The sequence below is a fragment of the Mus musculus genome, chromosome 13, assembly GCF_000001635.26.
Source record: "Mus musculus strain C57BL/6J chromosome 13, GRCm38.p6 C57BL/6J".
NCBI lineage: Eukaryota > Metazoa > Chordata > Mammalia > Rodentia > Muridae > Mus > Mus musculus.
In genome coordinates, this window is record NC_000079.6 from 11,861,158 (window position 1) to 11,878,886 (window position 17,729).

The 17,729-nt window shown below is 41.6% G+C and overlaps 1 protein-coding gene across 21 annotated transcripts in view; it reads right to left on the reverse strand.

The window, feature by feature from the left end:
- Ryr2 (ryanodine receptor 2, cardiac) overlaps positions 1-17,729 on the reverse strand; it is a 553,847-nt gene that overhangs the window by 308,059 nt on the left and 228,059 nt on the right. For all 21 annotated transcript variants that reach the window (XR_003950437.1, XR_003950438.1, XR_003950439.1 and 18 more), the window contains 2 exons: positions 7,960-8,059; positions 6,960-7,056 (listed from right to left, as the gene is read on the reverse strand). Coding sequence is in view for 18 of the 21 variants with exons in the window: in XM_017315461.2 (XP_017170950.1) it covers positions 6,960-7,056; positions 7,960-8,059 (197 nt within the window). In the remaining 3 variants the exon portion in view is untranslated. The remainder of the gene's footprint in view (positions 1-6,959; positions 7,057-7,959; positions 8,060-17,729) is intronic.

A 17,729-nucleotide genomic window follows, 5' to 3' on the forward strand; every position in this document is an offset into this window, starting at 1 on the left:
AGTCAGTTAACCCCTTGCCAGCCTCCTCCTGAGGGTCAATGCTGGAGCTGGGCTTCAACAAATTCTCATTGAAATTTTTATATTATCCATCACATCAATAATAACATAAAATCTTAAAACCAATTTAGCCTACATTATGGACAGGCTCCAGCATATTAAGTTAACATAGAAAACCAAGTGGGTTGGTGTGGTGGTTCATGCCTATAATTCCAGCACCTTAGGAAGCGGAGGGAGGAGGAGGATCAGAAGTTGAAGGTCAACCTTAGTCATATAGTGAGTACAAGGTTACCCTGGGCTACGTGAGATCTTAACTTAAAAATTGGAAACAAAGAGAAGCATATATAATGGTATAAATAAAATAAAACCACCTTTGTTTATATCCTAGGTATAGACTCACACAAACAAAGTCAACTGATCTTTGACAAAGGAGCACAGATACTTCAATAGATTAAGGGTAGTTTTTCAAGCACTGGCAAAATCAAACATGCAAAAATATCCAGGAAGATCATATGACTGTCACAAAGCTGACAAACTTGGGTAGCTTCAACCTTCTCTGTGCTGGCACACAGGAGGGTGCCCCCTACAGAAGTAAACTGTGCAAGGTCATAAACCATGCTCCTCTTCCTAAGCTAGACAAGGAGACCCTCAACTCATTCTACAAAGCCCATCTCATGATGTATCAATTATTCATAATGATAGCTCCCTGGATCATCTTCATATCACAAAGGCCATAGGAGTAAAGATATTGCTGCCACGTATTCTTGTGGCATAGCGTTTGTCTACTGAGTCACACTCCAGAAAGCAAAGGCAGCATCTGTTCCCATAGCACGTAAGGTACTGCGTCTTCACTGTCCTGCTTGAAAGGAACAAGACAGCATAAGTAGATTACAGAAGCAATGCATGATCAGATGCAAACACAGAACCTTCTCTCTCTCTCTTCCTTTCTGTTACCACTTCCGCAGGACACGTTATACCTACACACCCTTGGTTCCCTTCCATCTTTTTATTTTTCCCTATAACTTCTATTCAGTGCATTCAACTTATATGCACATGGGCTAAGTGCATTCATAATTGTGAATAAACATGCTTATTTTTATTATCAGTATAGAATGTAGCCGCAAGAGAAAGACACTCTCTTTTTCAACACAGCTCAGAGCCCAGAGTCCAGACTGAGACAGTCATTCACAACTTTCTGTAGAATGAATCAACTATGCAAAACATGTCTTGTATACATGTTTTCAAAATGAAAATAATGCTTTATAAACAATATTCACCCTAAATTGATTTTTAAACTCGAGTCTCAAACTAACATTCCCTCACACAACTACTTTAAAATCTATTAACTCATTGGAGATGTGACTCAATAGGAGAATGCTTCGGTCTCAGGTTCAAAACCTGGCACAACAAGAAATAAACATAGTACAATTTACTCCCTTAAAGGGATGGCACACGTAGTCCTTAAAGCGCACATTCTGATCATAAACATAAAGCAGTGTACTTAAATCAGGGCTTTGTTGATGTTTTATTACAATCACAAAAATTCATGGATGAAAATACAATATATTCAGAGACGAAATCTGCAACAACAAAATCTATCATGATCCAGATGAAATTTGATCGTTAAATTAGAAGCCTCCACAGTGTGAGTCCATGTTACAGCAATGATTAAAGCTCCGCGTGGCACCTGATTCTCACCCTGACCACCAGAACCTGTTCTTTGATGTATCTCATCCCCTCATCCAGAGGCCATTCCCCGAGTTAACCCTGGAACACCCACCTGACTGCTCACACCCTCCATAGCCTTCATCTTCATTGCTGGTCCTATAAGATGCACACTAGAAGTTTTACTGCTAAATTCCTACCTGAAAGGAAAAAAAATCTCAAGGAACTTAAAAGAAATAGTGACATGTACTTCCTGACCCTGTCAAAACTTGATCTTTCAAGTAAGGTGCGCAGGAAGTGTAGAAGAATATCTTCATAGTTAAACCTCGATAGCTCATTCTCTGATTCAAGTCTGCTTAGTTCAATAGTGCAGTGGAGGCTATACTACCTATAGGTCTTTTTCTTTTTCTTTTTTTCTTCTATCTATAGGTCTTATTAACACTCTGTGAGAATGAAGAGGGAATATAGAGAATGAACTGCATTGTGAAAAAGTTGAACAAGTCCATTAGTATCCAGAATTGCATGTCCTGTCAATGAGCTGCCTTCTCCATTGATACAATTAGTATTACAGCTATTAAATACCTGGTAGATCAAGCTAAAGCCAACAATCAAATCCACTGAGAAGCCTAACACAGATAAACAAAATATTCCTGAATTGCTCAGAAGCAAATGTCACTACTGGCCATCTCTTCAGTCATTTCTACTACCTAGAACAAATCTCATGTGACAGGTGATCTTTAATTTTAATAACAGGAAACAACCATTGGGCACAGCTAGATCAAAATACAAGCAGAGGCCTATAATACAAAGAAATGATATGTTTTAAATGTTTTTTACATATTTCCCTGCTAAAACTCACCATTTAAAAATTAATCAAATCATTTTTAGTTCTTTTCTTAATAAACCACAATGTATGCCTCGGCCATCATTATGTATTTCTTCCCCTCAAACAGACTGATATTAATTTAAGAAAATGCTTGCTGCGGGCTGTTGCCTTCTTTAGTTCTCTCAGACACAGACAATGGCTTAGGGGAAGAACAAAGGAAGCAATTTTGAAAGTCTATGTAATGATATCAACAATATTCAAAATCCAAAGGCTTTCCATATACCTAACTTTAGGGAAGTTTTTTTTTTCGTATGTATCTATAATTGCTCAGTTTTACAACTTAATCAAGACATACATTTCTCCTCTAAGCATCCCTCCTCTAAGCATCCCTCCTGAGGCTCCAGGCTCCTGGCTCTGACTCATGTTCTCCCTACAGTCATGATGTGAATCCATGCCACCTAATTGCACCATGTCAACATTCTATAAAAAGATATGCAAACAGATGTATTCTCGCTGCCTCCATGACCTTGGAAGAGTCTCTCAGTATGTTCAGGTGAACACACACTGAGACTCAACTTGCAGAGAAGTTATCAGAATTCAATCAAGGGCAGCATCTAGCTTTGCATTAACCTAGTGCCCAAGTTTCCAGGCCTTTTGAAGGCACTGGTGAATGGCTGGCCACAATCTGCTCCCACAGTTCCTCTCAGTCGGAGTGAGCATGGGACTGACACCCTTGCCCTCAACTGCCCTCACACCTCTGTGGTTTATATTCAACACGCACTTATTTTCTGAGTCAGACACAGACAACCCAATTTCCAGCTTGCTGCGCTGAGACCTTCTGAACTGAGTGCACACAAATTTAACTTAGCTTTCATAAAAAAAAAAAAAAAAAAAAAAAAAAAAAACCAAACCCAGAATTGTTCTTGTCCAAAGAAAATGCAGGGACAAAGAGTGGAGCAGAGACTGAAGGAAAGACCCTCCAGAGACTGCCCTACTTAGGGATCCATCCCATCTATAGACACCAAACCCAGACACTACTGCTGATGCCAAGAAGCGCTTGTTGACAGGAGCCTGGCATAGCTGTCCCCTGAGAGGCTCTGTCAGAGCCTGACCAATACAGATGTGGATGCTTGCATCCAACCATTGGGCTGAGCACAGGGTCCCCAATGGAAGAGTTGGAGAAAGAATGAAGAAGCTAAAGGGGTTTGTAACCCATAGGAAGAACAACAATATCAATCAACCAGACCACCCAGAGCTCCCAGGGACTAAACCACCAACCAGAGTACACATGGAGGGACCCATGTCTCCAGCTGCATATATAGCAGAGGGTGTCTTATCAATGGGAGGGGAGGCCCATGGTCCTGTGGAGGCTCTGTGTGACTTGGTGCCCCAATGTAGGGGGGTGCTAGAGCAGTGAGGGAGAAGTGGGCAGGCAGATGGGGGAGCACTCTCATAGAGGCAGAAGAAATTGGATGGGGGGTTTGTGGAGGGAAAACCAGGAAGGAGGACAACGGTTGAAATATAAATAAATAAAATAACCAATAAAAAACAGACACTAGCCGCAGGTGCCATTCTCTGCACCAACTCTCTCCCCTGAAACCACAAACAAAATCCCATCTTCCCTCCTTGAAGTTGCTTCTGCCGGTGGTTCTTTTGACATAGTAATAATGAGTAACTAGGGCAAAAGCCTTACTTCCTATCACATGATCCCCATGATCTCCTACTCTCTGATGGGCTCCCCTGAGTTACATGCTTTCTCACCTCCTCCAATTCCAGTGTCTAGTATAGCTGTGACGATTCCAGCCCCGCCCCACAAACTCCTCCCTGGCAGCAGAGGAGAAAAGCCCAGCCAAGAGCCTGGAGCTGACAAAAAAGTGACAGCAGATACATCTAGCTTCTAATTTTTCCTTATTCTCTGTGTCATTTAAGGAAAAGAAAAGAACTGCTGTTTCATCACTCATGCCAACTCATGTTTGGCCTTGTGTTTGGATTCATACCTCAAGCCTTTTAAAGTCCTGCTCAGCATTCTATGACCTTCTCAGTACCATCTGCATCTTATTCTGAAAGCAATGTGTACTGGTTACTTTTTGACACTGTAATACCTGACTTGGGCCTCTTCCGTGGTTCAGAGGGTAAAGGTAGTTGCCACCACGTCTGATGGTTTATATCTGATCCTTGGGATCTACACAGAAAACACTGGCTCCCCATGCTGTCCTCTGACCTCTACATGTTCACTGTGGCTTGCACATGCTTCTACACACACACACACATATACACACACACAAATAAGTGCAATAAACATAATTAGACAAATGAATAAAATACCTGCCTGAAGCACTTTAAAAGCAGCCAGCTTATTTAGGTTCATGGTTTAGGGGCTATGTGTGTCATAATGGTAGAGACGTGGTTGCAGGAACCTCAGGTCATGATGACTAGAGCTGGCTCACATCTAAATGGACAGAGAGCAGAGCTGAGAGAGAGTATGGCAGGGATAGAAATCTCAGTGCCTGACCCCTAGTGAGCCCTTTTCTCCAGCTAGGCACTGAGGGGAGAGAATGGGAAACCAGAAGAGGAAATGTGAGAGACTAATACACAAACGCAGCAGGTGAAAGACCAGCGGCCTTTAGTCTAGCTGAGCTTTATCCACACAGGAGAGCTTGCTCTGAAGAGCTGTCTGCATTGTTTGAATGTGGGGAAGGCAGGTGCTAAGCTAATGACCCAAAGAGCTTACTGCAGACCTTGGCTCTCTGCTCTCTGCCTCCTTGGAACCAGGCCATTGATAAACTATGACACTCCTTAGACCATCTTTCCATTAATGCATCATCTCCTTTCTTCTAACCAGCCAGGCTTCTCTGTTCAATTCCTTGTAAAGTCTTACAAGTAGCTGGAAACCCCAACACCTACCCTCTAGACTCAGACCCACACCCATGATACCTCTACCTCCCTAAGATCGATCAATCTCTCCCTCTCTCTCTCTATATATATATATATATACACACACATATATATACCTATCTATCTATCTATCTATCTATCTATCTATCTATCTATCTACTTACCTATCTGTCTATCCATCTATTTACCTATCTATCTACATATCTATCTATCTATCTATCTATCTATCTATCTATCATCTCTCACATGCATGGACAGACAGAGAGAATTGGACACACACACACACACACACACACACACACTTAAATAGAACCACTGAGGACTAAGTGCCCTGTGAGAAGGGGTTTCACGGTTGCAGGTGACAATGCACTTTGTAGCTGAGGGAATTTCCCTACAAGCTGTGCTGCCCTTGACCTTAAGCTAAGTTAGCCTATGAGAGGCAAAACCTAGGAGCAGGCTCCCAGTAAATCTTCCTGAGCTACTGAAGCGGCTGCTGATTTTCTAAAGACCCTGCTATATCTGTTTACTAAATGAGAGGGATCAGTATCTATTCAACAAGCTCCCCAAATATCCGGGTTAACATCATGAGAAAAGCACACTCAAAGATTGAATAGCACATAACAAATCACCCAGACAGCTCTTCTCTTATGTGTGGCCTCAGTTTTGTGTATATAGCTTACTGCACTTGTTAATTAATTCATGAGGCAAACCACAGCACTGGGTCACACGGAATGGTGGCACAGTTTCATAGCACCTGTTTACTTCACTCAGTACCTGCAGACAATTTCAACTTGGTCTCCATGGAAAGTTTGAGGGAAGGGGTCAACTTCATCATTTTCCAATAAATGGCAGATGACAGGAAAGAATCCTGAGAACTCTGAGACTGAGTGTGAGTTTAATCTTCCAGAAATATCGCTCAGGATGAGTGGCATTTTAAGTAGTTTAACTTCATATATTCTCTCCTCTCACCCAGTTTGTTTTTCTTGATGCTTCTTATGTCTGTTAAGTAGATGAAGATGTTCAGTTCTTTTTCTGGTAGTTAAGAAACTAGAGAAAAGCCTTCTTCTTAGGAAGTGGTGAAGCGGAAAGTTACAGTGGGCAATGAATGTGTGTTGTCTGCGTTGGGTGATGCTAACGCTTGCCATAGACCTGTTCCTAGGTAAGGAAAAGCCTATCATAGCAAAGAAAACAGGATGTTTCAGTCTGTGAGAAACATTTTTTTTCTATGAAAAGTAGTTAGCCTAACATGGGCCAATATTTCCTTAACCCCACCCCACCCCACCCCACCCCACCCCACCCCACCATTCTCTTTGTGCCAATTAGCCAATTGTGAAGTCAAGCACTCACCAATGGGAAGAGACACAGTCACAACCTATTCAGTGTTGAAAGACAGAGGCCATTCTGCCCAGCATGCTAGCTAGCAGGTCTGGGTTCTGATGCACCACTTTTACAAAAAGAAAATGCCTTGCCGAATTATTTTCAGTTTGGTTGTGTGTTCCTTTTTGCAACATCAAGATTATTCTTTTCCCAGCAAATACATCAAAGCTAGTGCAACATGCCAGGCTCGAGTACCAACCTCCGCTGTTCTTCACCATGCTCTCCTGAAGGGACAGTGAGACATTCATCCATGTGCCCATGCAGCAGCCGGAGAACATCACCGCCAATGAGATAGCCTGCAAGGGTTAAAAGTCATCTGTGTTTATAGTATCATGGCCAGATGCTGGCGGCCAGACAGAGCAGCTGATACAATCGTCTGCTTGCACAGACACAGAGAAACATTGGACTAGAAAATGGTGTTGGGCCTGTGACCAAATCACAAAGGCGAATGGCAGTGGCTGACACCTTGAACCCTGTGGTTTGATATTTTAGCCAGAGGGTGTGACCTTGGGCTCATAAACATCACCATTAAATACATAAAATGTGGGGCTGTAGAAACTGTCAGTCAACAAAACAATCCCTGAGACTCACTGGTTAACCAGCCTCAACTTATCAGTATGATCCAGGCCAATGAAAAGACCAAATCAATCAATCAATGGGATGAACATGAGCATGTGTACCTGTATACCTACACACATGCAAACACTCACGTGCACACATACACATGACAGAAAATAAACAACATCCAGCCCTCTTCACTTCTAGCCTCCACGTGCATGTACATACACAAGTTACCCTCCCCCCAACACACACACATGTAAACATTCATACATATAAAAACAAGTACTGGCTCAGATCTGAAGCTATTAGGCACAGGAATATTATGAGAAAGGATGCTATTAGACTAACTGAGTGGTACTTCAAGGTCCCACAAATGGGGTAAGCAGCCCTTAGAAAGCTAGTGAAATCACAGAACCAGCCAAAGTTGACAACATCATGAAAATAAGAGAAGATGAAATCTAACATGGGCTTCACTTTTAAATAGCAGTTTAGGCAAATTCTAAAATGTCATGTTTCTGCATGATAGAATACCAGGGCATGAAAGGTCTCTAATTAACCATCAGCTCATTATCACAATTTCAGGGATAAGCATCAACTTTGTATCAAGGACAAGCTTTTAATTAAAGTGGATCTCTTACCTTGGGCTGCTTCACTTCCTGAGCTGATAGGGGCCACGCTCCAGAGGGTCTGCTGGAAGGCAGCATCCACATGCCAGCTGCTGTTGCCATATGACAAGTGCTGCAGCGAGAGGCAAAAGGAGGCATTGCTGTGAGCCTGGTACAGGGAGCTGGCAGCCTGGTGGTAACACTGCTGATTTGGAAATGTGTGTAAGGGACATGCACTTCAGCCTGTTCTTCCAATATTAAGACACTAGACAGGCATGGAAGCACAAAGCTGGAATCGCAGTACTCAGGGAGTATCCTGAGTTCAAGACCAGCCTAGATAACATGCTCTGACTCATAAAACAACTGAATCTAAGTAAGATAATTAAAACATGATCAGGAAAAAGAATAATAGAAATTACTCTGTTTTTCTAGTTTCCTTTCTGTTACTGTAATGAAATATTATGACCAAAAGCAACTTACGGAAAGGAAGGATTTATTTGGGTTACACTTCCAGGTCACCATTAATTGGGGAAACTTGGCACAGGGACTCAAGCAAGAACCATGGCAGGTGTTGCTTGTTGGATCTCTCCCCAAAACCCATACTTGGCTGGCTTTGTTAGTCAGCCTAGGACCACCTACCATGGGAATGGTGCTGTCCATGGTGGGCTAGGCCCTCCTATATCAATTCCAAATCAAGGCAATCCTCCATAGACAAGCCTGCATGCCAATATGTTCTGGGAAACCTCTCAAATGAGACTCCTTCCTCAGGTGATTCTAGGCCGTGTTGAGTTGACAGGAAAAGCCAACTAGAACACTCTGTGTATCATAGACATTTTTCAGGTTTACCCAAACAGTGATTGACATCCCAGCAATCAGGAAACACACAAATGAATAACAAATTCACTGAAAAAAATATGTATAGGAAGAAATTTTGTCTTAGGACTTATTTATAGATAGAATAGTGTTAAAGTGGATGCCTGCAACTATCATTCACTCTCCTACATATAATATTAGGATAGTTTATTGACAAGCAATGATGTGAATAGAGCCCTTCAGCTGTTGGCTGCAATTTGATATCAGAGCCAGTAGATGGTGATAACAACTCTCAGCAACAATTTCACTCTTTCTCTTAAACCAAAACCACTGGGTAAAGAAATTGTAATTCATATATACTTGAGAATTTTAGTTGTCCATGATGAAGAATTATATTATGGTATCTGCATGAAAACGGATCAGTATGAAGGAGAGCTGAGACAGACTGGAAGACAAACATGTTATGTTTTCTCTGAAAGGCAAACATGTGCACTGAAAGATGGGATGCATCCATGCATACGTACATGTATGTGCACATACAGGGTATGAGAGAGGAGGGAAAAATCTAGAAGGAGGGAAGAGAAATGAACAATAATATAGGAATACTCTTCATGGGAGCAGAAGGAGGGAGGTAGAGAGGAGGAGGGGTCAACAAGTGGAGAGGCGGGATTGGGGCAGATGCAAATAGACGAATAACTAAGTATAAAACATCTGATATCTGTGTATGAAAGAAAATGTCACAATGAGATCCATTTCTTTGTATGCTAACCAAAATCAATTACAAGAGACTCTTGAAGCTGACCGTGTAAAATATGCATCTCAGCCTCATCAATGACTGCACCAATCAATAGATTCAAAGTTTCCCAGGAGATCATTGGGTTTACTAATCATTTCTCCCCCTCTCTAAAACCCCAGCTGTCACTTGCCTTCATGAAATCCCTGAGTCCCCTTAGGGTCACCATTCCTATGTCCAGTCCCCCCTGAGACTCCTTTCCTAACTTACTTTTCTTTCTTCTGATGTGGAAACATTTTCAGTGCTAACAGATCAGCCCTATCCCATCTGCTCCATCAATACGAACAGTATGTTTTCCATGGTGAATAGCACACAACACGGTTCTTTGATTCATTTCCTTTTCCCCTTTAAGCTGCCTGATACAGGCTCACAGGGGTGTCTCTCACCATCCAGAGAGCTTGCTACTCAATAAATGATGAAAAGATGCCAGTCAGACCTTTAAGATCAAAACGGCAAAGCCTTTATCAACAATTCTTATTCACTGCTTTTTGTAAGTGTTTGTCGTCTGTTTGGATGCATAGGTGAACACTCATGTGTTAGAGGCCAGACACTTGTTGGATGTCTTCTTCAGGTGCTTTTCCATGTCATGTTTTTGAGACAAGGTCTCTCACTGAACCTAGCCCTTACCAATTTGATTAGCTGGCTGGCAGGGAGCGCCAGGAACCTTCGTACCTCCACCTCCAGCTCTGGAGCTGCAGGCACATATCCCTGTACCTGGCTGTCTCTGTAGTTGCTGAAGATTGGGGCTTAGGTCCTCTTGCTTGCACAGCAAATACTTTAATCAGTGAGCCATCTCCCCAGTCCCCAATAATATCTGAGTTATTTCTATGTCAGTGGCTTAGTAAACAGAATTTTACACACACACACACACACACATACACTTGAAAAAATATATACATAGTTGATATATATATATGTATATACATATACATATATATATATATATATATATATACGAAAACCATATATAGTTCACCAAATCTTCTGATAAGAATTCGCAAACTAAAGCTTATATTTTATTTTTGCTGTAAACCAAGTGAAAGTTCATACATGGTCATGACAAACAGATATTCATCTGTTAATTCATCACGAAGTCATTCAATGTGTTGTCTAAAACATTGTGCTAAATATTATCAGAAAAACCTTCTGACCCCAAGGGTGCTTGGAATCCTATAGGAGGAGATAAGTAAGCAACATAAAACACCGTGGATTATCTTAATGTGTAAAGTATATTAAAATGCTTTTAAATTTGATTATCAAAAGAGAACATTTCCAACCAAACAGCTGGTACAGCCTTCCATGCAGAGCCTGAAGGGGACACATTGATTCCATGGGGAGAGATGGGAGTTCCCATGACAAAGGCTTTATAAGGAAGGAGTAAGATTACATGGCCTGACCCAACTATTTGGGATACAGTGTCTCTAAGTAAGTAGATACAAACTTCATATTTATACATGTATAATATAACATCAATGGTTGGACTAAAAATGTTTTAAAGATAATAAAAATTTTATAAGCCAGTTTGGATTTTTCATTCTAACATATCAGGCTGCTTGGCAGGGTTGTAGGCTAGATCCTTAAAAATACCTCTGATTATGGCCAAGAAATGACTGCAATCTAAGGGTAGAGTCATGAGAATACAAAGAGCAGTGCAGAATCTTTGAAGCTTAGGACACATACTGAGGGAGTTAAGGACAGACAGACAAAGGCTGGTGCCAGATCAAGGAGCTCAAACTTGAAGCAGCCAGGAGCAACTACAGCCAAAATGGGGAACGGGTGACTTGGAGAACTGAAATGTGATCCTTAGGTTACATCCAAACGCAAAGAAGAATCACACACAGGAGAGAGGGGAGGGGACTGTTAGAAGTGTGGTCTGTTAGAAGGAGTCCTAACTATGTCCTTAAGAATGTACTGAAGCCATAAGGAGTTATTTAAGTAAAACCTACTCTTCCAAAGAAACCATCTCAGTGTGCATTGCCTCCTGAAATCATCTACTTAGTTTTGCTGCTTAAAAACAGCAAACTAGAAATCTGAGTAGGAACAGTGCCAAGTCAGGACCGTTGCTATTAAATATTCAGAAGGCAGCAACAGTCCAATTACTGAAACCAAGATGAGTAGTAGTCCTTAAAGCAAAGGTGTTGGGTAGCAGAGAGTGAAAGCAAAACTAGCCTTAAGCTCAACAATACAGCCACCAGGGCACCCACTTGCAAGATGGCAGTGTTAAGTCACAGGAAAGCCACAATGTCAGGACTCAGGGCACCTGGCTGCAATAAAGTCTCACCTTTAACCTAATGTTAATTACTTCAGCCTTTATTAGTTGTTTTCTTTAATGTGTGTGTGTGTGTGTGTGTGTGTGTGTGTGTGTGTGTGTGTATGTGTGTGAGTGACCTACAGAGGTCAGAAAAACATGTTGAATCCTCTGGAATGGAGCTGTAGATGGTGGTGAGATTAGGAATTGAACCTGGATCTTCTACAAGATCAACGGTGATCCAAATCACTGAGCCATCTCTCCAGTCTGTGACTTTTCTCCCATGTGTTCTGGAAGATAGACCTCAGGTCCTTATGCCTGCTCTGCAAGCCACTTACCCACTGATCCATCTATCTTAGCCCATGAATTTTAACCTTTAAAATACAGAACAATCAGTTGAGCAGTTTGTCAAAAGAAATAATAAAAAATAAAGTTTTCCAATTTAGGAGCAGTAAAGTAGGGGCCCATAAAAATTGTGGACCCTAAAACTATGAGTGAATATAATATTATATGACAGAAACTCAAAATCACAGAGGCCTAAGTGCCCCGCAGCTCTCCTGGGATCTTAACCCAAGGCCCATAGAGCTAGGTAACTCATGACCCTTTAATTTCCTTTCTAATCCTGTGGATTTATTTGTTGCATCCCCAAAGCTGCTTGTGACAGCAGGTCGGGATTCTTTATCAGATTGCCAGAAGATTCCATGGCCCCAACATTTTTCTAAGATTCTCTGTATTCAGTCCTTGTCTGAAGCAGTTTTTCATTCGTTTATTTATCTCTTATTAAATGTCAGGCATTTGGGCCCTAGTGATACAGCATTCCAAATAAATTAGCATCCAGGGACAAGAAACACAAATAAACAAGCTATCTTAACCCTCGGGCTGCAGCTTCTTCTTTGGAAAAAAGAAGAAGAAAAGATAAATGGGAGACAAAGACATGGATGCTTCTTTAAATGTAATATTCGATGGCTTCCTCACCTGAGCCATAGGAACAGAAAAGGGGGCTCAAGGTAAATTAATAAAATGTAAACAAAGGGACTGGGCCTAATGATTCATTGGCAGGGCATGTGCTTAGATTGTTCCCCAAACTGAACTGGCTGTCATCATAAATTACTCATAAATTATTAAGGATGCCTGCCTTCCATTGATGTATGTATGCAGTTTTAGAAAATTCCAGCAACTTGTTATTCAGTAAAAATACCTTTCTCACTTAAAAGTCCAAGATAAGGACCACAGAGGTAAATCATCAGGAGGGTAAAAGCCCAGGAGCCAGGCTGGAAGATACGAGTTCAGACCTTTCTGCTACCATCAACATCTTATTTCTAACTCTCTGGAAATAACATGCATTAGTTGTTTGTTTGTTACTGATAAAATATTAAGCTAGGGCTAGAGACATAACTCAGAGGGTAAAGATGTCTGTCAACAAGAGTGGTGACCCAAGTTCAATTCCTAGACTCCACATGGTGGAAGGACAGAGCTCACTCCTGAAGGTTGTCCTCTGACCTCTGTGTGCATGCTATGAACCTGGGTGCCACCGGGAGCAGCAAGGGCTCTTTACCACTGAGCAATCGCTCCAGATCCTTGACGATTTATTTTAAATCAGTTGTTGGGCTATGGTTTTATGAATCCTAAGATCTTTGTAGGTCTACAAGTGACCTGGAAGACAGAAAATCAGCATTTCCAGAGTGCAAAAAAGTAAGTCACAGATGGGAAGTTTCTATGCAGATCAGGGAAGTTTTACAACTGATACATTAAAAATGAAGTTTCATGTGACTTATCCTGTCTTAATCCATCTGAAGTGGATTCTAAGTCAGGAACACCCGTTTGTCCTGATCTCACTATACTAAGACTTTTTTTTCTCTCTTACATATAAGCTGCTTTGGAAAAAGCCTGCTTAAAAGACAAATTGTCTAATAGAAGCACAGAAAAGCCCTTCTGGCTAGTCCTGGAAAGATTAGGATATCATTTCATATTAGAACAGCAAACAGCAAAAGTAAAGAAAGACAGTATTGTGTGAATAGTTTACAACTATTTTTACAGCCAAGACTCCTTGGAATTGCCCTGTGTCCAACCTGTAAAGTTGACAGGCTGGAGGTCCCTGACCACAGCGCCCTCTTCTGTCTGGAAGGTGCTTATGCAGATGGGAGGGAAGAAAATTATCTGGCCATCAATTAATTCATCACTACAAAAGGCTGCCAGCCCCATTAGTATTCCAAATGTAAAATTGGATTAACCTTAAATGATCTTAGGGGTGGAAGAAAAGTAGCTCACAGTCATGGACCAGAAAAGAAACAGTCAAAGGCTAGAGTTTTCATTTCCTATGGCCACTTTTAACCAATGCATTTTGAAACAAAAGTTTTAATTATTTATTTCTTTAGTCATGTCAGCATCTCAGAATACAGACAGACCTTGCTTTCATACAATAGATCTCTATTTAAGGCTCTCTGTAATAGTCCTCCTCTTGAGACCAGGTTTGCCTTCCTTAAGCTAAATACTGGTCGCTTATTTAACATTGTACATAGGCACAGACTTCTCAAACAAACAATGGGAGCTACTCACTACGCAAGGGCAGGTGATCTTACTTGGATTTCAGCATTTGATTCTCCTCATGCCCCTGTGTCAGCTGAACGATTCATAATTCCCATACTGCAGATGAAGAAACTGAGGACTCAAGGAACTATACATGGGGCTTGGGGATGTGGCCCAGCTAAGAGTACTAGTCTAGAATGTGCAAGACCTTGTGCCCAAATGCCAGTACAGCATAAAGCAGGCCCAATGCCACATCTGTAATCCTGACTTCACAGCCAGTTCAAAGCCAGCCTAGGTATTCAAAGCTCACTCACTACCTTCTTCTTTATTTTCATTCATTTTCTAAAAACATCGGCACTGAGTCCACCATATACACCCATGAACCTATCACCACAGTACTCAACAAGGGTGTCTGGCAGCATCAGCATCCTTCTCCCACCCAGTAATACTGATGGTCCTAGAACTGTTGGGAGGAAACCTTTCCTGGTGGAGCCTAGAAGGAGGAAGTTACATGACTGGGGCTGTGCCTTTGACAGCGAGGATCCTCATCTCTTCCCACTTCGGTCCTCACTGCCGTGAGGTGAGAAGGCTTGCTCCACCATCTCTCCCTGACATAATGCTCTGCCACACCACAGACCCATGGCAATGGGGTCTAGTGGCCACAGAATGGAACCTCTAAAACTCTGAGTCAAAACTAGTGTTCCCTTATTTTAAGTTAGCCTGTCTCGGGTACCTGTCACACTGGCAGAAAGCTATCCGCATGGTTTGGTTGCGGCATTACTTGTCTGAGAGAGGAAGCCATGGACAGTGTGTTCTTGGAGATTCCTTCTTTCTGTTCTATGCAGGGTTCTGTGGATATGAACAATAAAAGCACTGGCCTCATCGGCACATGAGAGTGGAACCCCAGCAACATGGCTTGCCGCTCTGGGAGCCTCTATAAGGGTTATCCAGAACTGAGTTTAGTAGCTAATGCCCATGAGCCTAGTACTCAACTCAAGAACTGAGGCAAAAAATAAAATAAAAAATAAAAAAAAAAAGGGTCACCATGAGTTTAAGGATATCTTGGCCTACACAATGAACACAAGGCCAGTGTTGACTATATAGTGTAAGACCAAGTCTCAAAATCACACATACACATACACACACACGTTTATATTTATATATAAAATAAATAAATACATTCATGCATTTATATATGTGCATTTCTATTATGTACCTTTTATATATTTTGTTTTGTATCTACTACAGTTTTTATATTATATCTAATATAAATTATTTATGTCTTATATCCCTAATATATTTTATATATGTAAAGGCTACTAGGGAAAGTGAAGTTTAGTACTTGGGCAGAATGCAGCTTGGAAACTAGTAGTAAATTTTAATGATTCAGGTTTGTTTATTTACAAAGGCTAGGAATTGCATGTGTCATTTTTTGTGACTTATTCCTGAAGTCTTTTATTACTCAATGAACACTCAATTGCCTTACCTCACTGCCTCTCACAATAAGGTCTGGACTCGGTGTTCCCATTACCACTAACCTTACATTATAAACAGCTAATCCAGAGGCCAGGGAGCCAGTTCTAGATCTGCACAGGTTGATAGCTGTAAATGCAATGTTAGAAGTCTAGTGCTTTGAGGTTCTGAATATTCCTATTTCTAATATCCGCTGATGGATAATGAAACTCCACTGTCAAATCAATTCTTCTACAAGGCATGAAATACAAGCTGGAAAACCACAACAGATAGGGACTGTCAGGTCCAAATCAAACGAAAACAGGTTTGCAGTGTTGTGCCGAAGGGGGCATGAGTTGTTTCTATGGCTGTTGGGTTCTCACCCCAGCTAAACTTGAAATGTCCACCTTCTAATCAGGGTACATCACCCTCATGGCACAGCTCTGGGACATGTAAGGGCCTTAATAATGTATACTTTAATAGGCTGCACAACCGCATGGCACTAGAAATTTACAAAGGGACAATGTGGACACAAAAGAGGAGCATGACTCCAGGCCTCCCACCACTATGCAGGGGCAGACTCACCAAACGGTGCCATTTTCCTGCCCATGACAGGAGGCCCTGTTAAGCCATCCCTGTCTCTAGCACCACCACTTTGTACCCAGGAAGCCAGGCCTTCTTCTAGGAACACTTGAAAATGAACTAAATTCGTTGGTACACTGGAAATGACTTTGTTACTGAGCGCACCCTGTTTCAGTCTTGGGTGTATGTGTGTGTGTTCATGTGCTTGAAAGTATGTATGCAGATGCATGTGTACATGTGTGTGTGTGTTCATGTGGAGGTCAGAGTCAACTTCAGAAGTCGTTCTTCAAATGCTATCTAGTTATTGGGATAGAGTCACACTGGCCTGAAGCTCACCAAGTAGGCTAGGTTCGCTGGCAAGCAAGCACCAAGAATCTGCCTGCCTCTGACCCACCATATTTGGGACAAGTGTGTTATCATGTCCTGCTTTTTTATACAGATTCTGGAATCTAAACTCATATCCTAATGTTTCCACACAAGTACTTGATCAACTGATTTGTTTCCCTAGCTTCTATTTCCATATTTACAAAGTAATAGGGCACCCTAAAAACTCTGATCTACAGTGTTAGAGATTCATTGCCTCTCACAGTAGGCTCTTTAATACAATGTTTATTTCACAGTGACCTACTCTGCCCCATCTTGCTTTCCATTATCATCTACTGATCCCTCTGGGATACTTTATGTAGGTATTCATGAAAAACTTTTAAAATGTTACTTTTTTCTGTTTCTCCTAGTTGTCACCAGCTCTCAAATTGACAGAGCTCAGAATTATCCAAGGGGATCCCAGCTGGGAATTGCCTTGGTCAGATGGGCCCATAATGTATCTGGGGGGCAGGACTGCTAATTGAGGTGGAAGGGGCCTAGCCCACTGTGGGCAGTGCCATCCCTACAAAGGTGATCCTGGCTCTGCATAAGAAAGCTGGTTTAGCAAGGAGCCAGTGGGGAGTAAGCCAGGAAGCACTTTTCCTCTGTGGTTTCTACTTTCTTGACTTGACCTCTAAGATGAAGTAAACCTTTTCCTCCTCAAGTCGTTTTGGCTATGGTGTTTATCTCAGCAATGGAAAAGCAAGATAGAATAACGTCTCATTAGTGGTTCGATCTTTAGAGAGTAGTTCAGTAGTAGAGTATATTTCAGTAGTAGAGGGTTTGCCTAGCATACACAAGGAGCTGGGCTGAATACTCAATCCTGCAAAAGAGAAATGTAATGTTTAGCTGAGCGTGCTGGTGACAGTCCACCATGCCAGCAGTGGAAGATAAGGTAGATGAGCTCAAGGCTGGTCTGCTCTACACAGTGAGACCCTCTCTCAAAACAAACAAATAAATAAAATTACAAAAAGAGCCAAAAAGGATTGTATATATTGACCTTTTCATGGATTTTATTCTTCTGTG